Source organism: Neopsephotus bourkii, unplaced genomic scaffold (genome assembly GCF_033783945.1).
Source record: "Neopsephotus bourkii isolate Nb327-2 ecotype Australia unplaced genomic scaffold, CSIRO-AGI_Nbou_v1 NB_53, whole genome shotgun sequence".
NCBI lineage: Eukaryota > Metazoa > Chordata > Aves > Psittaciformes > Psittacidae > Neopsephotus > Neopsephotus bourkii.
The window spans coordinates 5,915,109-5,934,213 of NW_026900570.1; the positions used below are offsets into that span (position 1 = coordinate 5,915,109).

At 42.5% G+C, this 19,105-nt stretch overlaps 2 protein-coding genes across 5 annotated transcripts in view; one reads left to right on the forward strand and one right to left on the reverse strand.

Moving 5' to 3' along the window:
• GTPBP4 (GTP binding protein 4) overlaps nucleotides 1-6,154 on the forward strand; it is a 60,585-nt gene extending 54,431 nt beyond the window's left edge. For both annotated transcript variants that reach the window (XM_061349659.1, XM_061349669.1), the window contains 9 exons: nucleotides 220-309; nucleotides 743-853; nucleotides 1,040-1,117; nucleotides 1,225-1,276; nucleotides 1,851-1,951; nucleotides 2,807-3,004; nucleotides 3,778-3,843; nucleotides 4,907-5,041; nucleotides 5,966-6,154. In XM_061349659.1, the coding sequence (XP_061205643.1) occupies nucleotides 220-309; nucleotides 743-853; nucleotides 1,040-1,117; nucleotides 1,225-1,276; nucleotides 1,851-1,951; nucleotides 2,807-3,004; nucleotides 3,778-3,843; nucleotides 4,907-5,041; nucleotides 5,966-6,118 (984 nt within the window). In that variant the 3' untranslated portion in view covers nucleotides 6,119-6,154. The remainder of the gene's footprint in view (nucleotides 1-219; nucleotides 310-742; nucleotides 854-1,039; nucleotides 1,118-1,224; nucleotides 1,277-1,850; nucleotides 1,952-2,806; nucleotides 3,005-3,777; nucleotides 3,844-4,906; nucleotides 5,042-5,965) is intronic.
• Nucleotides 6,155-7,576: 1,422 nt separating this feature from the next.
• IDI1 (isopentenyl-diphosphate delta isomerase 1) lies at nucleotides 7,577-13,071 on the reverse strand. Of its 3 annotated transcripts, none has more exons than XM_061349759.1 (5): nucleotides 13,001-13,071; nucleotides 12,189-12,352; nucleotides 10,978-11,070; nucleotides 9,505-9,635; nucleotides 7,577-8,444 (listed from the first exon to the last, which is right to left on the reverse strand). In XM_061349759.1, exons 2-5 carry the CDS (start codon nucleotides 12,328-12,330, stop codon nucleotides 8,127-8,129), a joined length of 684 nt encoding a protein of 227 aa, XP_061205743.1. In that variant the 5' UTR covers nucleotides 12,331-12,352; nucleotides 13,001-13,071; the 3' UTR covers nucleotides 7,577-8,126. The 3 variants fall into 3 exon arrangements, with proteins under 3 accessions (XP_061205743.1, XP_061205752.1, XP_061205760.1); XM_061349768.1 differs by having other exon boundaries at nucleotides 12,189-12,349; nucleotides 13,001-13,064; XM_061349776.1 differs by lacking the exon at nucleotides 13,001-13,071 and adding an exon at nucleotides 12,876-12,885 and having other exon boundaries at nucleotides 12,189-12,349.
• Nucleotides 13,072-19,105: the final 6,034 nt, after the last annotated feature.

Below are 19,105 nucleotides of genomic sequence, written 5' to 3' on the forward strand. Positions count from 1 at the left end.
GTTACTTGCTTATAAAAGAAGTAACAGACATGCTTATAAAAGAAGAAACAGATTAAATATAGAACTGGAGTTGTAAAGTTTCTGGCGCCTTTTTAGAAACACATTCTGATAAAATAGTAAGTTGCGTGTACTGATACTGGATTAAGATTCCTGTTCTTAATAGATTGGTATATTAAGAAATGGGCAGAATGTCATTCTTTGATAACTTTTCTATTTTAGAAAATATTTGAAGCTTTTGAAGCAGAAGGATTATCCGTGATAGAGACAAGCACTCTAACAGAAGAAGGTGTAATCCAGGTTAAAACAGAGGTAGGTCTCTCTTTGCTCAGTTTCATTCCAGATGAATAGTTGACATTTTGTCTCATGAATTTCATCTCAGTTAAACTGAGGGATTGTAGTGATAAACTTTTAGCATGTTCTCCTTTGTAGGCTGTTGAGCCTCAGTGGACTTGGCTGCAAATGGAAAAATGTGTCTTAATACAAACCATAAGTTTTTTTTAAATGTGGGTTTTTTTGTTGCCAAATCCTGTTACTTATTGTCAAGTCATTATGAGAAAAAGGATCATATGTATTTTCCCATTATACTTCTCATATGAAATAATTCAGTGCTTTCTTGAGAGACAAGAGATTAGACTGGAGATGAGATGTGAAGCTAGATGCTTGTGCCTGAAAGCCTCCTGTGTCATTTGTTGTATCAGGAAGGCTTCATTACTTACCTAATGTTGCCATGTTGCACTTTCAGGCCTGTGACAGACTGTTGGCTTACCGTGTTGATACTAAAATGAAAGGAAATAAAGTGAATGAAGTACTGAATAGATTACACTTGGCCATGCCAACCAAAAGAGATAACAAGGTAGGCCGCGTCTTAACATGTGAACAGATTAATACGGTGAAATTGCTTATTTTTTAACTGCCTTTGCTGTTGGGATATGGTACTCTTTGGAAATTCAGTACTCTGCAATGGTGATTTATAGCATTATAAAAAAACTGATTTAAACTTTTTTTTCTCTTTTCTGTTGGGGTGGATCATTCAATTCAGGAGCGGCTGCCCTTTATACCTGAGGGCGCAGTGGCACGTAAGAAACGTATGGAAGTAGACACACCCAGGAGGAAACTGGTAAGTGGCATCTCTTCATTGGGAAATCGGCAGATGGGTTTAGAATCTGGTATATTAGCCCATAGATTTTAAATTAATGGTACATAAAGCTATGTATGTCTTTGCAGGAGAGAGATATTGAACTTGAAATGGGAGATGATTATATTTTGGATCTTCAGAGTAAGTACTATATCAGAGTCAGTATTACTATTAAACAGTAAATGTTGGCTGTTTCAGTCATAAGGGAGAATACTTAAATCTGCCTCCTTCCAACTAAGTAGGCCACCATTTTATTGAATATTGTACTTTTTAGTTCTCTTCCAGAACTGTCATTTGCAGTGACTTTTGCTTGTCGTAATGTTGCTCGGATGTTTCCCATTTTAGCGTCACAGACATATAATGGCTGGACTGATGATTCAGTTGGGTTTTCCCTTCCGTTTTATGCTGTCCTACCTCATTAATTCTTGATGCTGTCTTTGTTGAGAAAGTATCAGTATGGGAGAGACAGCATGTATTGTGTTTCAGCTGGATATCTGTTGTTTATTATGGCTTGGTAGCGGATCATGTCATTATTGAACAGTATTTGATGGTAGGAAGGAGATCAGAAGTTTTGTGAATGTGTCAGAGATGTAACCAAATTCTTGCCACTTAGCTTAGGGATATGGCACTTTTTAAAATTTTGATCTGAGTGTTTTCTGTCATTGAATGATTCAATTTTTTTTTTCTCTGTATTAATTTTTGTTACATTTTTAAGAATACTGGGACTTAATGAATTCATCTGAAAAATACGATAAGATACCAGAGATCTGGGAAGGGCATAATATACTTGACTACATTGATCCGGACATAATGAGAGTGAGTTTTCCATTATTCTTTTTACATTTTTCTTGCCTTTTTATCCCTTTGTTTGCTTAATATAAATTACTGTATATGTAGATTAAAAACTGTCACAAGAACAATTTCTTTTACATTGTTTGCACTTGTAATGGGAAAAGATACTGTTTTCTGAATTATAAAGTACAGATTACCTTGTCAGAATGATGATGATGTTCTCCATCCCAAAATGTGAGGTTTGCAGGTGAAGTTACAATTCTTCATTCTTTTGACTACAGCCAGAAGGAATGTAGCTATCAACTTTTATGTATTATTAATAGTAGGAAATTGACCCATCAAATTTATGTCTGCTAGAACATGATGTTAAAGAAAATGGACTGAATTCTTAATTTATAACGTTTTTATTTAATAATTATATGTTCTTACCTGCTGCTGGTTGTTGAGGAGAAGCAGCAAGTGCACACCCTGGTGCTTGCCAGTTTTGCAGTTGTGTTCATCTGAATTTCTGGCTCATGCTAAATGTAGAAATAGAAGGTTTTTTCAGAATGTGTTTCCAGAAACAGCACAGTTCACAGGATAGCACATCTGCATTCACACAGCGGGCAGCTTTGGGGCCGTCACACAAATACAACCAGACTGTAATGGAATGTGATCAAATAAGTCTGCATAGTTGTATGCCCCACAGGTTCACAGTAAGCTGTATCACCAGCTGCGTTAAGTGTGGCTGGAGGGGGTCTGTTAAGGAGTGTTAGCTCCTTCCTTGAAGGGTCTGCATGCTGTCATGGCTCTGGGCCACACAAAAATGTCACATTTTGGATTGTAAATCAAGGATTTGATGAGCATCTTGATTTTCATTTCATCTCTTCAAAATATAAGAAACTGGAAGAATTGGAGAAAGAGGAAGAGCTGAGAGAAGCTGCTGGAGAATATGACAGTGAACCAGAAAGTGAAGATGAAGAGATGATGGAAATCCGGCAGTTGGCACAACAGATCCGAGAAAAGAAGAAACTGAAAATCCTGCAGTCAAAGGAGAAAGATACTCGAGGTCCAAGGATGCCTAGAACAGCTAAAAAGGTGAGTAGAGAACATGCTATCAAAGTCTTGATGATGTTTAATAACTTTAAAGGAACATACAAGAATATCGGGTAGTACAGCTGTCAAGCTTTCCCATGTTTGCCCCCTTCACTCGCTGTTTGCTTCCTGCTGCCCTCCCAAGGGTTCTGGCCACTGCTTGATTGTGGAGGCCAAACCAGATGAGTGACAGTAGCCCTTCTTGGTTTGGGTCACACAAGTGTGTCTCATGTAAAATTCCACATATGTATTGCAGAAAAAGTTCTGAAGAATATAATTCAGCTCATCTGATTGGGTCGCATCATATATTGTTATTATTATTTTAAATTCATACCATTAGGAAAAGCTCTTGTGAGCAGCCCAGGGCGGTTACAAATAATAACTGACAACAAGACATCTTGAGAAAAGGTATCCAGCTGATTTGGCACCCAGTATTTCTTACCTTCCCTGCAGTGTGTCTTTCAGGAGGGGAGGAGACATTTCTGACTGAAGTGACTGCTCTTGGTCACCTTCCCCCCAAAAAGGCAAACTATTAGAAAGATCTTTTAGGGAATGCTGGGACATTGCAGGCCTGCGAAGGGGATTTACAGGTGAAGAGAATTTAGTTGCAGTAGATGAAATAGGGAGTTACGACTTTCATCATCTGCCTGTGGGATGTACCAAAGGAATAAATGTGTGGTCAGTATAATGGGCTTATGGTGGTATATTAAGACAAGAAACAAGATAGAACCATACTTCCTGGAAAGAAACATGTTCTCTTGCCTGTCTTTTTACAGGTCCAGCGGAAGGTGCTAGAGAAGGAAATGACAGATCTTGGACTCGACATGACTAACAAAGATGATGTAAGTTTTTGCTACTTAAACACAATGCTTATCTAAAGGAGATCAGTTTCGTTACACACTGGATTTCTCTGAGCATGCCTATTACAGTTAGCACAGGTGAGAGGTAGGATCTATTAAGGAGAAAATAGGAAACCCAGACAAGGCAGTACTGGAATTTTGAGTGACGTGATCAAAATACGTTGGGTAGGCTGAAAAGACACCATTTATCGCTAATCACACACATATATATCTATATACACACTGCTTTCTATTAGGACTGTTGGAGTTTGTGTAGGATTGAAACAGGATTTGGCTAAAGACACTTTATTTTCCAGTGTGCTTTGTTGGACGAGTCACTGCTATGTCTGAAATAGTAGTAATGACAGATCAAGCTTATCTTTTTACAGTTCATGAATTCTGTGAGTTGTAACTGAAGTTTTTGAGGGCAGCTGGCCTCTCTAGATGAAAGGCAGCTTCAAACACAGATTTGCCTGTGGGAGACATTTCATTTTATCAGCAATCTTTAAAAAATGCATTTTGTACAGCAAATCCAGCAGTATTAAGGAACCAAGGAGTGTCAACATTACACATCTGAAGGAAGCATTTGCACTGCTCTGAGCCGATGTGCCATGTTGATTTAAGAGCGCTGTCAGTGAGAAGGAATTTAATACTTATGCTGTAGTATGGTAAATCTTCATGTCTGAAATTCTTTAGGCCTTTGTCCTGTAAACAGGACACTAATCACGGAAGGTTTCTTCATTGCTGCTTTGCTGTTGCAGAATTGCTTCACTATTGCTATCCGTTAATTTGTGTGTGTCTCTTTATCGTTATGCACAAATCTACTTGGAAAAGAAGTCAGAACTGAAGTAACTGTGAAAAGAGTATGCTGATACTTACCAAGTTTTGTATTGTACTGGAGTGCAGAAAGGCAGTGACCAACAGTTGACAGGGTCTTCATGTCACTATGGAATAACCAATATAATGTATCACAGCAGTCCACTTCCTGGTTTTTTGTATGGAAGTGGAGCATGTCTGGGACAATTGTTTCTGAGTTTTGTGATTAAAGTGATGTTTTGAATTTCAGGCCCATTATGTGAGAAGGTCCCGTAGTACTACAAGGAAACGTAAACGTGATGAGTCTGAAACTCCTAAATCTGTGGCACGCAGTCGCAGCTCCTCTCGCACACCACGGGATGTTTCTGGTCTTCGTGATGAAAAGGTTTGTTAAAGTTATTTACCTTTACAGAAATTAAATCTTAGCAAACTAATTGTTGGGCCCCCCAACACAAGAGGGATGTGGACCTGTAGGAGCAAGTCCAGAGGAAACCATAAAGACGCTCAGAGGGCTGGAGTAGTACCTCTGCTGTGGAGGCAGGCTGAGAGAGCTGGGCTTGTTCAGCCTGGAGAAGGCTCAGAGCAGCTTCCAGTGCCTTAAGGGTCCAACAAGAAATCTTGAGAGGGACTTTTTACAAGGACATGTAGTGATAGGACAAGGGTGAATGGCTGTTAACTGGGAGAGGGGATATTAACATTAGATATTAGGAAGAAAGTCTTCACAATGATGGTGGTGAGGCACTGGCACCTTCTCACTAGTAGTGAGAAGCTGTGGCTGCCCCATCTTGGTTCGCTATGAGGTGTCCCTGCCCATGGCAGGGGGGTTGGAACTGGATGAGCTTTAATGTCCTTTTCAACACTAACCATTATATGTCTGTATAATAAATCAGCTTGATTGTACTTAAAGCAGCTTCTGGGAACCATCACACTGGCTGGTTCTGTTTGTCCAGTATTCATCTTCAGTTCATTTGAACTCCATACCTCAAAAGTGCCTTGTTCATTCTTACAAATACTACAGACTAAGGAAGTACATTGTAAATTTTTGTCTCAAATGCACATACGAAGGAAGAGATCTACAAACTGTGGAGTTCCTCCTTCAGTAAGTTAGGGATTCTAGAGATAGTGCGATCATAGCATTGGAGTACTGGAAAAAGAACAGTTCTGCTAAGGAGGATTAGCATCATTTGCATCAAGCCTGTCATAGAGTATGTTAGTTCATTTCCTTGTTAAAATCAGCTAGATTAGTGGTTTTTAGAAGGTAAAGATGGTCACCTGAGTTATTGAGGAATGTTTGTTTGTTTTTAAATAGATGGTGAAGAAGGTCAAGATCATGGCAAAGAAAGCTCAAAAGAAGATGAATCGCCTGGGCAGGAAAGGGGAGGCAGACAGACACATATTTAACTTGAGGCCAAAACATCTGCTGGCTGGAAAGAGAAAATCTGGTAAAACACAGAGAAGATAAAGGAGTCTTCTGAATTCTAAATAAAAACTCTTGTCTGTGAATACTGATTTCTAGTCCTCTTTTCCCTTCTAGTATCACAGTGTTTAAAAAATACATGGCTCTGTTGTTAGTAGCTTAGATAACCTGAAGCTCAGAGAGCTCGTACCTTGATCTTGCAGAATGCTTTATGTGTTCAAGGCAGAAGACTGACAAAAATGAAATATTCCCTTTTTGCCACTGGTTGGTCAAGAACAAGGTAGGAATTACCCAGAGGTTAGTAAAGTTATGTATTATAAATATGCTTCCTGAACACTACACTTAAAATGCAGAGATTTAAAGATTAAATGGGAATCCAGTGAAATGGAATGTTCAAAACAGCAAGAACCCTTAAGTTATTATTGTCACTATTAAAATACAACAAGGTAAGAAGAGTTCGGAAAGAAAACAACAGTCCAGGGTTTATCTCAGGTATTTTAATTACAGTCTTTAAGATAATATTTTATTTTAAAAGTATTTTAAGTATTTGAAAAGTACTGTAATGCATTACTTGGGCAATGTGGCTGATTGCACTGAATAATTGAGTGGTTATACTGCATCACTGTTCCCTCACCCACTATTATTTTCAAGACTACATCAGGTCAGATAAACATACAACAACCTTTGCTCTAACAAAAACCTCTAAGTGTTGAACCCTGGGAGATGCTGGCACATGGGAAGCTTCAGTGCTGCAGTCAGAACTGGGACATGAAAGAGCATGTTAACCTCTGGGAAAAAGGAGTTTTACATTGAAACCAAACACAGACTGGTTACAACTGTTTTACACACAGCAAGAAATGGTATGAAAGGCATGCTGTTCCAGCAAGACACCTCTGGGAGAAGTTAACTTCGGAGATGTATGTTGAGCTATCCACTAACAGAAGACCTCACAATTGATAAATAAACCACAAAGCCCAAGAATCATTAACTCGAGACACCCTACATTATTTGTCTTACTTTATAAAGCCTTTTACTTTACAAAGCCTTGACATCAAGATCAAAAAAGATTAGCTCTTGCACTGTGGTGCAACTTCTGATGAACCAAAATCAAGACGCAAGTAGGGATCAAGACCAAAATCAAAATGCAAGCCCACAAGTAGTTAATCTTGAATTTTGGAGTATAAGGAGTTTGAGCTGTCTGGAAATGACCATTACAGTAGATGCTGTGTGAAAAAAACCCTTCTATCAGGATGCCTTTGTTTTCTGCAAGTTGGAGAAAAGCCATTTAATTCCTGTGTTAGACAAGTACCGTTTGTGTGTGCTACAATTAACACCCCTCCTCTTTTTTTTTAAGGCATGTCCAGTATCTAGCCATCAACTGACCAGAAAAGGTTGGTGGGGAAAAAAGCCCCAACACTGGAGCAGAGGGGTTGTTTGGGTTATTATCTAAAGCTATGACATATATTGCAGCACTTCAAAGTGAAACTGTCCACACAGACAGTCCAATTACTTAAGCTTTTATGTGCTCAGTTAATTATAGAGTACACTAGCTGAAGAGATCTGCTTTCTGCAATTAAAGTCATCCTGATTACTTTGCATTAATTGGGTTTTTCTTCAGGCAACCTATCTGCTCAGCATCAGTGCAGAGCTTGCATCCATGTGTCACTGCTGCTGCATAGGGGACAGGCCCACTGGAGGAGCGGGACAGGGTGTGGAGTTGTGCAAGGGAGCAAGAGCGAAGTGGGCACACTTGGGCTGAGGATCTTCTGTATCACACCAGGTAGTGGAGAAGAATGAGCCCAGATGTTTCTTATGTTGCCACTACCCATTTTACATGAGATCAAGGGTAACTCTCCCAAGAGAAACAGGGCTGGGGGCCAAAAGGTGAAGACAGGAAAAAAAAACCACACTGGCTATAAACATCTCCATATGAGAACACATTACTAAACATGCTCCAAGTTTTCTGCAGTCAGTAAACTTGAGTCATGAGCTACCATCGTGTCAGTGAGACAGCACATCACTGCCAGCCTTCAGCATCCTTTTCCCCAGTTACTTACATTCGGTGTATTTTCTCGTGATCAATGAATTTGTTCAAGTTATGCAAGTTATCCCACCACTTAAAAAGAAAGGTCTCTGCAATAAGTTTAAACCATGGAGTAATCTTAACTTCATCCCTGGAAGCTTTGTCCAAGAGCTGTTTCAGTTCCTTCTGTGTCACGTAGCAGTGGCTTTGGATCTCATTAGGGTCGGGATTCAGTGTCACATCCTTCTGTACAAATAAGATGTAGTCTATCTCATGTTCTCCCCAGATCCCATCGGACTTGGCCTTGTAGTGAATCCGTGTCAGGTACTGGATTTCTTCTGGAGTCACCTGCAGCCAAAACACTTGTCAGAGCCAGTGCCAAACTGGAACACTTGCAGTGCCAGGCATGGCAGTAGAACTCCCAGCTGTTACCTGCTTCCTTAAACACTGTTTTTCCCCCAGGTGTACAACTGCAATGTACTTCACAAAGAATTACTGGCAGGGGGGTTGGAACCAGATGATCTTGAGGTCCTTTCCAACTTTAATCATTCTGTGATTCTATACATGAAGTTCTAAATAACTTCTGCCAGACGCAAAGCATCAATGGAATACAAATGCTTGCACCTACCCCCTACCTCCCAAGGGAAAGACATTCTAAAGCTAAGACATATGACAGACCATGCACACCCTCATCTACCAGGGATCTGGGCAAGTGGCAGATTGGGTAATTAATTCTGGGGACCACCACTGCATCATGTTTCCCAGTCGCACGCTGCTCCTCCTGTGTTGCAGGGCACAATTGTAAAGTTACAAAACGTGGGAAGAGATTTGGACCAGGATCATAGTTCAGGCAGCTTCACCCTGCTCTCTGTGCGCTCCCGAACTGCCACCAGAAAGGAAGGTACAAGAAGCAGGCTGTACAAATAAACAGGCTGGAACAAACACGGAGTGCCAAGGCCACGCTACTTCCTATTGGAAGCCTGGGATTGCAGAGGGGCTTGTACATGGCTCTTGGCAGCATGTTCACAGTGATGCCCTCCAGGAGCAGCAGTCCTACCAAAAGTGAGCAGCACTCTGCTGTTGTCCTAGAGGAAGGGTGTCATATTGCCTTCCCCTGGGCAAGCAGAATGGCCTGCCCAGCTGGAAAACACAGGCTAGATATGAAGCAATGCAATCCTTCATCACAGCCTGATTTACTTTTTGGTTCATGCTCAGTCTGAGCACTGGAATATTCTAAAATACCAATTACTGAGATGAACTTTTGAGACCCTGGAACATAGATGAAGTTCACTGAGTCCTCCGTATCTCTGAAATTCAGTCTGTTCTTAGGTTTCAGGCTGACCCTGGCTGCCACATACAGTTAGCCTGTAAATTGGTAAGAATTCCTGTTTCTCCGTTCTTCTGTTACCTGCTCCATGGGAATTCCTAACTCTGCTTTCAGTCGTCTCTGTGCTGCTCTCCGAACACCAATGGCATTGTTTTCTTCCAGTTCCAGTGGATGGCTTAGAGGATGACTGCAGCAAGTGTTGGTAAAACAATCTGCAAGGAGTTTTGATCAGGACATTTTTGACACACAAAGTATTGGCGAAAAAAAGAAACAAACAACAAAGCCACCAAAACGCCAAACCAAACACAAAACCAAAAACCAAACAAAACACAAAACCACCACCCCCCCCCGCAGAGATGTAGAGCAATGCATCACAACTGTTTCTCTTTTGCAGAGAAGGGTGCGAGAGGAAGGAAGGTGTTTTCACCTCATATTTTTCTTCACCTATTTTGCACCAAAATTTGCCTATAGAAGTACACTGCAGGTTAGTTTGATTCACATGGAGACGTGCATTCTCATACCCATGACAGCACCTACTTAGAAAGCACGTTTATGAAAGTCTTGTTTACCCTGCAAGTGACAATTAAAATTACTTTGGGGAGTTCATAGGCAACAGAATACTGGAAATATTCCCAGAGCTTTGAGAGCAGCTGCCTGTAAGTAGAAGTAAATATTCAGTTTATACCTGCGTTTAAAGGACACATCCTGTGTATTCTGTTTTAAGTATATGAAAAATTACTTTTCAGTTATGTAGAATAACTGTGATTGGCCAACCTTTTATCTGTCCAGTCCAGCTCAAAAGCATCTAAAGTAGAGCCAGGTTACTACAGACTACTCTGCAGCATTTTCAGTAGCTAGCAGTCAACGAAAGAAAACAAGATCTCTCTTCCAGGAGAGGGTTAGGTACACCTGAATTCATTTTCCATCCAAAATTCTGAAACCGCTTTGTGCTTCCTCTAACACACCTCATGTAAGCTATGTTTCTTTCATTATTTTTATGTCTCTCCATCTGCATTCAATAGTAGTGGTTCAGGAAGCTCAAAAATTGCCTGGCCACACAGTCTTGCTTCTTCTACAGTTAAAAAAATCTTGGTGAAGACATACACAACTAACCGTCTGTGGATCTCACTGAAGCACAATGCAGCTGTTTCCAAGCAGCAGGGCTCTGCTACCTATCACCTGCATGTATTTCTTTACCAGTGGAATGAGAACACTCTCCACAGCTACCACAGCAATTCCTGCAGCTCCACAAAATAAATCTTGCAGCAGAGAAGGTAAACAACACAAACTCCACGCTTGCATAAACAGGATCAGCTATTTCAGGGAACAATCATTTCCCAAGAACATATACAGCAATAAGCTACCGTTCTCATTGTCTTACATCATCCACAAGGTACGTACGTCTTTCAACATCAATACAAGGGAGTATTTAGAAGTATATCCCCTCTGAAGCAGTAATTTCTAATACCTAAAAACGAGTTACACTGTAAGATTAGGCTGGCATATTTTTTTAAATAGAACATTTTGCTAAATACAGCGTGCTTTAGTACTAACCTGGAAATGTAATTTTTGCACTTGACCTCTGCTGCAGTAACAATTTATTTTCTGTATTAAATAAGAAAACACTGAAAGCTCGGTGCAGTAAACCTGAAAACAGAAAAACAAAACACGGAGAGCTATTTAACAGAGGAGAAAAAAAAACATATGGAGTCATTTCAAGAGCTTAGAACAGCCTCATTTTGGAGTAATCTCATTAAAAACTCATGTTAAAAATGAAGGATTTGACAAAAAACTTCAGAGTTATTATTTAGGGGCTTGTATCAGCTTATACAAACATTATGAAATTAGAGAAGTGCCAAGAACAACAATGCAACAGAAGAGTTCTTCTAAACTTGGTCAGTTTGCCATTCTGAACACTCACGTTTGGGCAAGCTTTTAAGGAGGGTTCACTAACCAAAAATTTATTATCAAAAAGAGATGACTCAAATTCCTAAGAAAACCTGTATGGAATTTCAAGACACTTCATGAACTGCAAAAGTAAACTGGAAGATAGGCTCACTTAAGTGCAATTTTGCTTTTTTTCTGCCCCTTTTGAGTTTGTTATTCATAGAATCACAGAATGGTTTGGGTTGGAAGGGACCTTGAAGCTCACCCAGTTCCAACCCCCTGCCATGGGCAGGGACACCTTCCACTAGACCAGGCTGCTCAAAGCTCCATTCTTCACTTATCAGGAAGATGTTTTCTCCGAGTACAAAAAAGGAGGTCACACACTACTATGGGAGATTCATGAATCTGACCAACCTCAAATAAAATCCACAATCAATTAGAATGACACCAACAAAAGCCTTTTCTGTTAGCAGTATTTGAACCGGAACTCTGCGTGAAAGAACTTAAAAATCAAAGCCTCTTCTACTTGAAAAGAACTCAGTGGCATTCTTTAGGAAAAGGTACATAGAATCAGGTATCCATAACAGCTTATAACAGGATAATAGGATTTTTATCACCAAAATGGGATTCAGAAGTATTTATCAAGATATGCAGCTTATACCCACAATGACACATTTCTCTCCTTTGCTACTGCCTCCCATTGTGTGTTCCTCCACACTGCAGTACTTTTAAAATTAGATCCTGCACGCTGGGGGAGGAGGGGGTTGTGAGGAAGCACTTGCTCTGGTTTGATCAACCTGTTGATGTAATCACGACTGTATTTGTAAAAACACTCATTCAACTTAACTGTTTGAGCAGAAGGCTCAATCAAGCCGTACCTTTATCAATGTTCTCATTCAAGTGGCAGTTCTTCTTGGTATCCGCTCCAATCTTATTATCATTTTCATCAATCAGGATGCACATCTCTGCCAAGAGCTGCACCTGCTGCTCATCCAGGTGGTCTGTGCTTACCTCAGGCATCGTGATGGTGGCACACGTTCTACTGTAAATAAAAACAACAGAACACGGAGTCACTCAGCACTTAACAACATCCATAAGGTTCTGGACAGAGTAGGAGAAACAACCAAATGGCTAGGTTTTCTGACATTGTGCACCAACTATATTTTGGGGGGTTTACATGCTTTTAGATTGCTGAAACTTCCTATTCACAATACAAATCACACAACATTTGATAGGTGCTTACAAGATCTTTTTCACTTCTCTGAAAGCCCTGCAGCAGCTGCTGCTGAACAGCTGTGTCAAATGTAGCGCTTTGAGAGGGTGGTAGTGCAGGAAATCCAACTCCAAGCTTGACCCAGCACAGAGTTCACCTCGCCTAAGCTCACAGCCTATGCTCGTCCTGCACACTGACCCTGGGCTACATTTATAGTGCCACACGTCGTGTGCACAACTGGATTCCCCCCCATCAGTAAGAACTAAGCAACAAGGCTTCCCTGACCAGGCTCTCCAAAACACCCCCAAACCCTGCTCTCGCGGCCCCTGTCCACGCTGCAGCCAGCTCCCACCGCCCTCTGCCTCCGCTGTCCCCTTCCTCTCCTGGCCCCCGTCCCTCCGCAGCTGCCCCGCTCCTGCTCGGCCCAATCCCGTCCCTCAGCAGCCGCCTTCTCTCTCTCTCTCTCCCCACTGTCACCTCAGAGCCAGGGCCTTCCCCCCGCGCAGGCCGCCTGCGGACACGAGCCTTCGGTGCCGGTCCCACACGCACCACCCTAGAGGGACGGCAGCTCCGCGGTGGGCCACGGCTCTGGCCCGGCTCAGCACGCGCCACATGGCCCGTCAGCCCGCTTCCGCCAATGGCAGCGCCCCACCACACCAACGTCACCGCATCGCACCATCGCCCCACCGCGGGGCGGCCTGCCCAGGGGGAGGGACTTAACAGTGACAGACGGGCGCAGCCAACTGCAACACAGCGAGGTAGAGACACTGACCAATAGGAAGAGAGAATAACGGCGAGCTAGCCAATGGGAGCGAGGAAGCCCAATCAGGCTGTGGCCAGCCGGGCTCAGCCATTTCCGGCAGGATGGGAGGAGGGCATCGGCTGTGATATCGAGGCGCGGTTCCGGGCGCCTTCCGACCTCCGGGTGGACCTTCTGACCCAGCGCCGAGGCTCAGTCCTGGCAGGGCTACGCGGTGCTGGGGTACGCCAGGGCGGATGGGGCGAGGATGGATGTAGGGCGTCACGGGCCAGGCAGAGGTACCGCAGTGCAGGAGAGCGGACCCCAGGCCTTCATCTGGGGGCAAGCCGCGCTGCAGCAGCTTGTGAGGATGAAAAGAGTCTTTATCTTCTCCTGGCAGTGAGGAGGTTTAAGCATTTTTAACACTGAGCGCTGCCTAGTGTCTTTACAACCGTGCAGGAAAACCTAAAGGCTGCACCACAGTGCCAGCTCCTACAAGTGTACCTTGCTTGTGGCAAACAGCTTATGGATCGAATTTATACTCGGGTCTGGGAGCATTCTTTTAGGCAGATACCCTAACCACAAGACTTGAGTCACAGGGCTTTTTGGCAGTCTCAGTAGCACACTTGGTTGTTTTTCTTTGCTCTATAGCAGCACCCACAGAATCGGAGGGTGTGTGCTGTACAGATCACAGCCTGTGGCGCTCTTCAAGGTGGGAACAGTAGTGGTCTCCCTTCCTTCGCTGACAGCTACAGTTCATAAAAAAACTGTTAGCCAAGCTCTGAAATTGCTGAACTTGTTAAGTTCTTAAGGGGCAGAGAAAGAAACGCCCAGTTTCTGGATGGGAACCAAGCACAGGCAAGATGTCAAGGTGAGCCTCTCCAATATTTGTGTCTAGAAATGCCTTAGGTACCTGGTCTAAAGGCAGAGGAGCATCAGTATCTCTGTAGAAACTTCACATCACCATAATGGAGTATGTTTGGAGTAAGACTTCTTTTGCCAGTTCATTGCCTTCTGCAGATTTGGATTTATTGTTAAGAGTCCACAAAAGGCCTAGAAATGATGTCTCACATGTTGTCTTGGGTGCATTACTCTTTCTGATTGCCTCTCAGATCACATTCCAGCATTTTGGTCTGTCTTGAGTTTTCTTGTGAAAAGGACAGATGGCCTTTCATGTACAGATGGGGTTAGCAAAACAAAATGTTCAAACTGACAGTTAATGTCCTACAAATGGGGTTATTTTACAGGGGTTTCCCTCTGCAGAACTTGATACAGGGCAGGGGGTGGTTTGATTGAAAGCCACCCAAAACCAGCAGAGAGCATCAGAAGTGAAAAAAACCCCAAACAACCAAAACCAACAAACATGCCAGCGGCTATATATCCCTATAACTATAGAAAACGCAACGTAAAACCATTAATGTTGTATTATTCATTAACATACTACAAGTGTAATATTATCACAAGCACATTGGTAATAATTAACATGCACTCTCAGAAAGGATTGAAATGTGCACATAGTTACTTTTTATCCTGAGTCACTATTGAGCATGAAAACACAGGAAGTGGATATTGAGCTCTGTAGAACTACTGATAACATCCTTGACCATACTGATCACTCACTACTTTTATTGATCCAGTGTACCCAAATGGAAGTGACAATCTACCCCAGATCCTCAAGGTACTGAGATGGAGATACAAACCAGCATTTCATATGAAGACAATTGAGTTAACAACAAGCCCTCCTGAGAGTGAAGCCCTGTTGGAATAGAAATTTCTACCCTAAAAGACAGAAATGGGGTCTGCACAGGGGGCACAGCTGATGTATGGCATATACCTATGAGCAGATGTGCACAGTGACATTCAGGCTACACAATGGAGTGATACCAGAAAAACAACCCCATAGGTAATGGGTTAAAGAAAAAAAGAGTTTTTTTCTTCTTCCTAGTAATAAGTATTGAGAACTTCTATATAGGCAATTTAGAACCTGTCAGAAAAAAAACTATAGCTCCTGGCTTGCACAGACAAAGCACTTATCCTGGAGCAACACTGATGAGCAGCATGTCTGACATAAAGTGCTGGTGGTTAATGAGAGGTAGCAAAGCAGCCAAAAAAGATGAAAGAGACAAAGTAACCCCTTTTCACAAAACAGACAAGGGAGAAATCACCCAAACCTTTAACCAAAGGCATTTTCAGGATTACGTGCTTTCTCACCTGCATCATTGTTTCTCTCACTCCCCTCCAGACTTGCCCTGTTCCTTCAGTGAAGTTCTTTGTGTTGAAGATAAAGCAGCCTCGTTTTTGTAATGGTACGCATTTCACTGAAACCTCAGAACTTTTACTTCACCCCACATAAACAGAGGCGTACCTGAAGTGACATATACATGCCTTTAAGTCTTGATTTAATTTATGCATCCCCTGAACTCTGCCTACTGTTTCTAAACACTCTAACAAGGGAAAAGCAGTCTTACCACCACTGAAAAATCTCTCATTTCACCTGAAAATCCAACCAGCTGCAAATCACTGACATAATTTTGCTCTCTACTAAGGTAAAGAAAATGTGACCCCCACCAAACAAGAGCTAAATGCCTTAATTATTCAGCAAATTAAATAAGAAGACAGTAAAGCAGAGTAAAATATATGCTGAACAAACCAGGGGTTTGACCCCAGCCTACAACGCACAGTCTGAGACACATCTCACTTTTCAGCTTTGCTAAGCAAAATTAAGGACTTTCCCCCACTTTTCACAACCAACCCACCTCTTTTTTAAGCTTCCTCTTCACTTATTCTGATATTAAAGACTTCGAGTTCTTCCTTCTCATCTATAGAGCTATACTTGTTCCTGGTCTCTATGAAAAATTCTTCCTGGATGTCTGCTCCTGCCCTGAAGCCACAGCTCTTCAAGAAACATTTAAGTAATCCACTTACATGCAGAACAACAATAGCCTGGATGAGGAGGTGAATAGCTTTCTCTCCTAATGAATCAGTTGTTCATTTGCTCCTTCTTTCTTAAAGGCCTGTTTCAGGAAAGTGGGTTGGCTTCAGCTCACTTCAGAGAAGATAGATGGCTTTGTAGTAAAAATGTAATGCATGTATGCTAAATATGTAAGTAGGATACTGCATTTGCATTTAGTTTTGCTACCTTCAGCATGATGGAAAGTGATACGATGGATGACTTCCAAGTGTTATTGTACAGCATAAAGCAATGATTAATGATACAGGAAATCACTCTTTTAGAATGGAGATGCTGGGATGTTTTCTATATGGAAGAAGTAACTCGTGAGTCCTTTTCTTTCTTAGATAAGTTTTATTTTGTCTTTCTTTTGGTTTGAGCTCTGGACAGGGGACTTTGCCTTTTCATGTTTCTTTTACAGGTTTGTAAAATCTTAATTCTTTCAACTATTAGTCTGTTGCTGGTTTCCTAAGCCTTGTATCTTATCTTCTCAAGCACAGCCACAGATGCAGAACTAGGTCTGGAAGGTGATGTGCAGTAACTTTTGCTACTCAGTCTACTGAAATGCCTACTTAAAAAGCTTTTTAGCTGCTGCTAAGAGGCAAACTAGTACTGCCCCAAGCTCCCTATGCTCCTGTGTTGCTATCTATGCCTGCTGTTTTAAAACAAGTAGTTTGTGAAAAGAAGGTGCAGTCTTTTGTTTTGCACCTGCTTCTATACATCACACAGTGCCTGTTGCTGTTGTACTGCCATGGCAAAACCAAACCAGTAACAGGGCTCAAGCGGCAACAGGCCAGCCACTTGCTGTTCTTTCATTATGAAAAAACAACTGCAACCACACAAGGTCAGGGCCACCCTGCATCAAAGAAAAAGTTGTTTGTTGTTTAAGCCCCTGACTTTTCTTGATGAAGTATTTTCTGTTTCTTCAGGGGGAAAGAAAGGTTATGGTACAGTATGGTGGGGCAAAAAACCTGTTATGGTACAGTAGAATTATATTAGGATAAAGAAATTTTGGTAGAAATAATAAGGCTAAAAAAATGGTTAGGAACAGAACAGCTGGGGACTCAAGTTGTGACTTGCCTAAGATAACCGCAACTGTACCAGCTACAAAGAGAGAAGTGTCCTTCAGGTGTTGGAATTGAGACTGATCCTGTTCAACATCTTTGTTGGTGACATGGACAGCAGGATTGAGTGTGCCCTCACCCAGTTTGCTGGTGACACTAAACTATGTGGCGCGTGTGGCATGCTGAAGGGAAGGGATGCCATCTGGAGGGACCTTGACACGCTTGAGAGGTGGGCCAGTACCAACCTCATGAAGTTCAACAAGGCCAAATGAGAGCCACTCTGCAAGAAGACCTGGGTAGACTGGAAGAGTGGGCAAACAAGAACCTTATGAAGTTCAAGGAAGACCTAGATAAAGTCCAGTCCTACAGCACAGGCTGGGTTCTACCTTGTGGCTGGGGAGCAATTTTGTGGAAAGTGACCTGAGGGTCCTGGTGGACCACAAGCTCAATATGAGTGAACAGTGTGCTTCTGTGGCAAAGAAATCCCTGATCTGGGTTACATCAATAAAGGAATCACCAACAGAGAGACAGTGGTCATCATCCCACTCTATTTGACACTTGTGAGGCCACAAATGGAATACTGTGTTTAGGTTTTTTTTGTTGTGATTCCATTCTATGAAGTCAAAACATCAAACAGTAGCATTTGGTCAGGTTGTGTTCGGGCTTCCTCCCAGGCAAGTCTGTTTCTTGCCTGTCTTCATTTGCCTCTCCTGTCTCCTCATTTTTCCTCTCCTACAGCCACTTACTCATTCTGCTCCCTTTTGATGGCTTTAAAGAAGGGGAATAGGCTAAAATGATGGGAAGTTCTGAAGCAGTGAGGCTGGTTGTCTTATAGAATGACCTTCAGTGATGAAAAAGGTGCTAGTAAATAGGTAAAGCGTTATTTTTGTTAGTCTTACAACAGCTACAATTAAGACATGACTGCACAGAATGAGGTAGAAAGGAAAAATAAGACAAAAGAACAGCAGGCATACTTGTAGCTGGGAAGCACATGAAAAGAAAATGTATTATTTTCAGCCTTCACTCTGAAGCACATGTTCTGTCCTTTTCACAGACCTCTTCTGAGGCAGACAGATAATCTGCAGGGAGAGAAAAAATAATTAGGCAAAGGCCTCTTTTGACTTTCACAATCTGTTACGAGGAATGAGAATTTTAGGTGAAGGCTTCTTCTAAGTATTAATCAGCAAAGGAATTAATCACATTTCAATAATGTGTTGTAAGCTTCAAAGGGAACAGTCTACTTGCAGAATGTAGCGATTAGCTTTGATTCACTGCCCGCAGATAGAGCAGAGTAGGTCCAGATTCAGCATGTTCCAGCCATTCTGTATTACAAAATAAGGGTTCCAGCAGTGTTCCAGGGAAGCTTCATCTCTCTTGTCCATCCAAGTGGTCCGCTTGGGCAATAGTTAAGAGATGAAACGCAACTCGGCTTTTTCAGTATCAGTATTAAATGAACGCCTGGGAGCTGAGGGGTTGGAAGGTAACCACTGAAGCGGGGGGAAGTGGCGGTGCCCCCATTCCTGCAGCCGGGCACGACCTGCTACGGTGCTGTCGGTCTGTCTCTGTGGAGGGTCCGTGTTCGTTGCCACACCTCAGGTCAAGTGCCCCGGTCCCCATCTATCAGGGCTTACGGCGCCTATCCCAAATCAAGCAAGCCGTCCCATGGGGGCCTGTGCCCTGACCCGGCGGCATTTCCGAGCCCTCGTAAATAAGCCGCTCGCGGCCGCCGGGGGTGAAGAGCTTTCGCTCGCTACTTAGCCCGTCGCCATGGCGGCGAGTGGGGGCCGCGGGCCGCTTCCGCCCGCCGCCGGATGTCGCCCCGGGGGCTC